General features: G+C 46.5%; 1 protein-coding gene across 1 annotated transcript in view; it reads left to right on the forward strand.

Moving 5' to 3' along the window:
• Positions 1-4,539, forward strand: part of cux1b (cut-like homeobox 1b) — an 85,544-nt gene that overhangs the window by 18,412 nt on the left and 62,593 nt on the right. The window contains 1 exon segment of the mRNA XM_032508131.1: positions 1,308-1,418. Coding sequence (XP_032364022.1) covers positions 1,308-1,418 — 111 coding nt within the window.

A 4,539-nucleotide genomic window follows, 5' to 3' on the forward strand; every position in this document is an offset into this window, starting at 1 on the left:
GCAGACAGGCTGCTACATCAACTGCTCCATGGGCAGCGTGCGCAAGATGGCATGTGAGCAAGTGAGCAGTATTTTTTATTTTTTTTTTCTCTCCAAACATCCTGTGCTACTGCGTAAAATCCATTGCAGGGGACAGTCAACCAACATTTGTTTTCTATTTTTTACGGTTTGTGGATAAAACGAGATCAAGGCTGGTCAGGGAATTCAAGTTATTGCTGATCGGGGAAATATCTCCTAATTAGTACTTGATCACACTATTTCTTTAGAGGGTTGTATTTTCTTGTGTGTGTTGGGGGTGTGGGCGATGTGGGGAGGTGGGCATGTGTTTGTGAGTGTGTTTTGGGACCTTGTCAGCAGACTGAGCCACAAGGGCCCCTGTGGTAATGTGTGTATTAAATGATTAGTGTGTTAGTTAGCATAACGGCCCTTCAGCAGCGTTTAATCACTCTCAGGGGTGGGCGGCCTCACAGGAGGAAGGATGGGAGGGGGCAGAAGAAAAAGGGGGGGGCGGAGTAAAGGAAGAAGAGAGATTTAAACGGAGGCGAAGGTACTGCTGGTTGAATGAGTGAATGATCTGTAGAGAGTATGGAAAAACGAGGCGGGGGAAGAAGTGAGCGTGACAGGAGGCAAGAATCCAACAGAAACATAATCCAGCAACACTCACACACTCAGCAGAGAGAGATACAATCTTTACAAGGCCTGAACGTCTTGTAAATGTCAGCACTGGGCCCATCATCTGGAACAAGTCCCATAAATAGCTATTAATAACAATGCAAAATGGTTGTGGATAAAGGCAGGCCCTGCTTCAGTCTTGACAACACTGCTGTTGTTGTTAATTGTGCTGTTGTCGTTCTGTGGGGAGGAGGGGTTGTCTGGTGCAGACAGTCAATAATTGTTGTGATCTGTGTGAGGAGTAGTAGTAAGTAGTAGTTTATTGCTACAGAAGCTGTTATGCGCGACACAGTGGTAACTGATTGACTGACAGGCTGAATGGCTCCAAAACTGCTCGCGCTGGTAGCAGATCAAGCTACCGGTGTAGACGGGTTTTGCTTGGCGGGACACTGGTTTTGTGGTCCTGCTCTCTGCCTCTGCCACTGCAACACATTGGCCAAATTCAGGTGAAGCAGGATGGGTAGTCTGCAGCGCGCCAGATGGGTCAAGGAGTCTGGTGTCTTGTCAGAAAAGCAGCCTCTGTCTTGATGTTCTGAGTGACAATTGTGCTGATTATAATGAAAGACATTATGAGTATGATAAAATGTGCCGGTCTCTTCTTGGTGTAGTAAAAAGGCTGTGTGTTTGTGTTGCAGAAAGAACTAGATGCCACCGCCACACAGCTTGCCAACAGACAGGACGAGAGTGAACAGTCCAGGAAGAAACTAATTGACCTGAGCCGCGAGTTCAAGAAGAACACACCAGAGGTGAGATAATCAGATATTCACAGGCACGCACCAACACACAGCCACGCATTTCTCCTGCGATTCTTTTGACAATCATGGTTTGCCTCTGTGTTTCTCCGTGTCTCTTCTCCTCTTCATAAAATATAGCGGTGATTATTTACTGAGAAAGCAGGGGAGGAGTAGACAGCACAGAGATGCGGGCTTGGCTCCCAAAAATAGTCTCTCCATTAGTTTCCCTGAAATCCTAAAGAGACAAAACAGAAAACCCCTCAGGAGTTTATATTATCTGACCTAGTTTTTTATGCGTGCAGAAAGTGTGGTCCGTGAGAGAGAGAGAGAGAGATAGAGATAGAGAGAGAGAGAGAGAGAGAGACGCACAGAGCATGGAGGGAGGAGAAAGAGAGAGAGAGGAGAGAGGCTGACAGAGCGAGAGGGAGACGAGGAGAAAGAGAGAGAGAGAGAGACGCACAGAGCAGAGAGAGAGAGAGAGAGACGCACAGAGGCATGAGGAGGAAAGGAGAAGAGCGAGAGAGAGAGAGAGAAGAGAGGAGAGAGACGCACAGTGCAGAGGAGAGAAAGAGAGAGAGGAGAGAGAGAGAGAGAGAGATGCACAGAGCATGAGAGAGAGAGAGAGACGCACAGAGCATGAGAGAAAGAGAGAGAGAGAGAGATGCACAGAGCATGAGAGAAAGAGAGAGAGAGAGAGAGAGAGAGAGAGAGATGCACAGAGCATAAGGGAGAGAAAGAGAGTGTGACAACACTACTAAGTGGGATCAGGAGGGAATTCTGCCCTGTTCCTGTGTTCCCATCACTCCTCCTGGGAATATTTGTTTCATCTCTGTTACCAAGGCAACGCATTTTAAACCACACAGTGAAAACAAAGTATTGTTGTGTTATTATTGGTAATGTCACCATGGTGAATTATTGATGGTAGTATGAATTATGTATGAATGGAGTAGACTGTGGATAGAAAATTGTCAACTCTCGGCGGAGTTGACAGTAGGCCTATTATAGTTACCACAGGATGAGGATTGTGACTATTGACTCCAGCTTGTAGCCCACCCGGCGTAGAGAAATATACACCAGAGGAAACTGTACCTGCACACACAAGATGCTAATTTCACTTTAGCCTACACATTCATCACTAATCTCACTTGCAAGTGTAACCACATAACTAGTAACACACAGGAGGTGAGGCAGACACACCACCATGCACGCATGCATGCACACACATACACAGAGGTGGAGAGACACACACACACAAAGAAAACATGCAGAGGAGCAGAGGCGCACACACAAACACACAGAGGCAGATAGCCTAGATCACAGAACAGGACACACACATTCATCAGTGTAACAAGACTGTGATTTAGGAAGGCTCCTCTGGCGTCTGTGTGGCCCCTGGCATCCCCCTGGTATGTGGAGGAGGAATCTGAGCCAGGCCAGACGAGCGACAGGATTCATTACAGGGCTGTAACAGGCTCAATAGGAATCGGCACTAAAACTCCCTGCGTTTGGAGGTGTATATGCATCAAGGCTGCCTTCCAAAAAGGCTAGTTTGGAACACGTTATGGCCTTCGCTTGATAACAAATGCCCCAATCGTTGTGTGTGTGTGTGTGTGTGTGTGTGTGTGTGTGTGTGTGTGTGTGTGTGTGTGTGTGTGGTGGGTGTGTGTGCTGTGGGTGGTGTGTGGGTTGGTGTGTGTGTGTGTGTGTGTGTGTGTGTGTGTGTGTGTGTGTGTGTGTGTGACCAGCCTATAGAGCGGGCTGTCAGCTCTCTGTGGTTTGCACCAGTCAGCGGAGATCACAGTCACATCAGATCAGACTGCATTAGGCTGAGCGGGAGTCCGTCTCCATTATTCAACAACCAGGAGACCGGCCCACGTTGACTGTGTCTAGTTTGCTGAGCTGTACTCAGTGTGAACTGCACTCATGGTCTGCACAATAACACACAGACACACACACACGCAGGCTTTTGTAGCATTTTGAAAGTAGTGCAAAGAAATGCAGCGTGAAAACAAAGTTTTCATAATTCATTAGGACTGACACACTGTTGAATTTTTTTTTTTTTTTATTGAGGCTACATCTGACTGTGCTTCCTAAGTTGCCTGAATTATTCATCCAGTTCTTAATTTCCTTTTAGTTAGTCAAGATTCCTTTACCACACTGTATAACTATGAAGGCAAGGGTGGGAATGGTTGTAAAATGTCCAAAAGATTGCTAGCCAGAGGCAGTGGTAGTAAAACAACTTTGTGTGTGCTTGTGTGTGTGTGTGCACGTATGCACAAACTCACATTTGTGTTTAGCTGCAGGGCAGACAGACAGCGAATGGGAGTTCCATACTCCCTGGAGGATTCCTCGGGCTGGCCTGTCTGCTGTCTGCCGGCAGCTCACACACCAGCCATCCATCTCCTGCTGCCTGGCCCCCTCCGCTCCCCTCACAACACACACACACACACACACAGATTGACCATGGTGTCTGTGTGCATTGTTTCGTTATATGGTCATAAATCTTTGGGAGTGGAGGGGGCAGGGGGCGGAGCACCAGAGAGTGGACCAACGAGGCTCAGAGCTCGGGTGTCCCGCAAAACCAGTGGCTCACCTCTGCATGTTATTTGAATGTCTTTGTTTTTGTGGGTTTGGTGTAGGCTTGCACGATATTGGGGAAAAAAATTGACATCGCGATATTTTTTCCCCTGCGATATACAGTACATTGCGATATGAAAAAAAGTAATTTTTAAAAGATAAGAAATATCTCTATTTGGAAATAATTAATCATTCTCGGCTACCGCAGTGATTTGGTGGGGGAGTGCATATTAGAAGATAAAAAATGAAAGGATCTTTTCTAATGTCAACCATTCTTTGTTAAACTTTAATGCTTTACAAACACCAAAGCAAGTAAGCGCAGTGACTACTCTTCTAGAGTTATTTTGGAGAGGGTTATTAGGTAGAAATACGCTGGTTGACTTGCATGACACTAGTGTATTCATATAATCCTAATAATCCAGGCTAAAGTGTGATGACGACTGCATGTTGCTTCCTCTAAATGTCAGGTTGTGTTCGGCTAGCGGGGCCAGCTCGTTAGTTTGATAAATCTGATCAGACCTGCATGTCACGCGCACTAGCAACAAACTCTGTGTAT

Source organism: Etheostoma spectabile, chromosome 3 (genome assembly GCF_008692095.1).
Source record: "Etheostoma spectabile isolate EspeVRDwgs_2016 chromosome 3, UIUC_Espe_1.0, whole genome shotgun sequence".
Taxonomy (NCBI): Eukaryota; Metazoa; Chordata; class Actinopteri; order Perciformes; family Percidae; genus Etheostoma; species Etheostoma spectabile.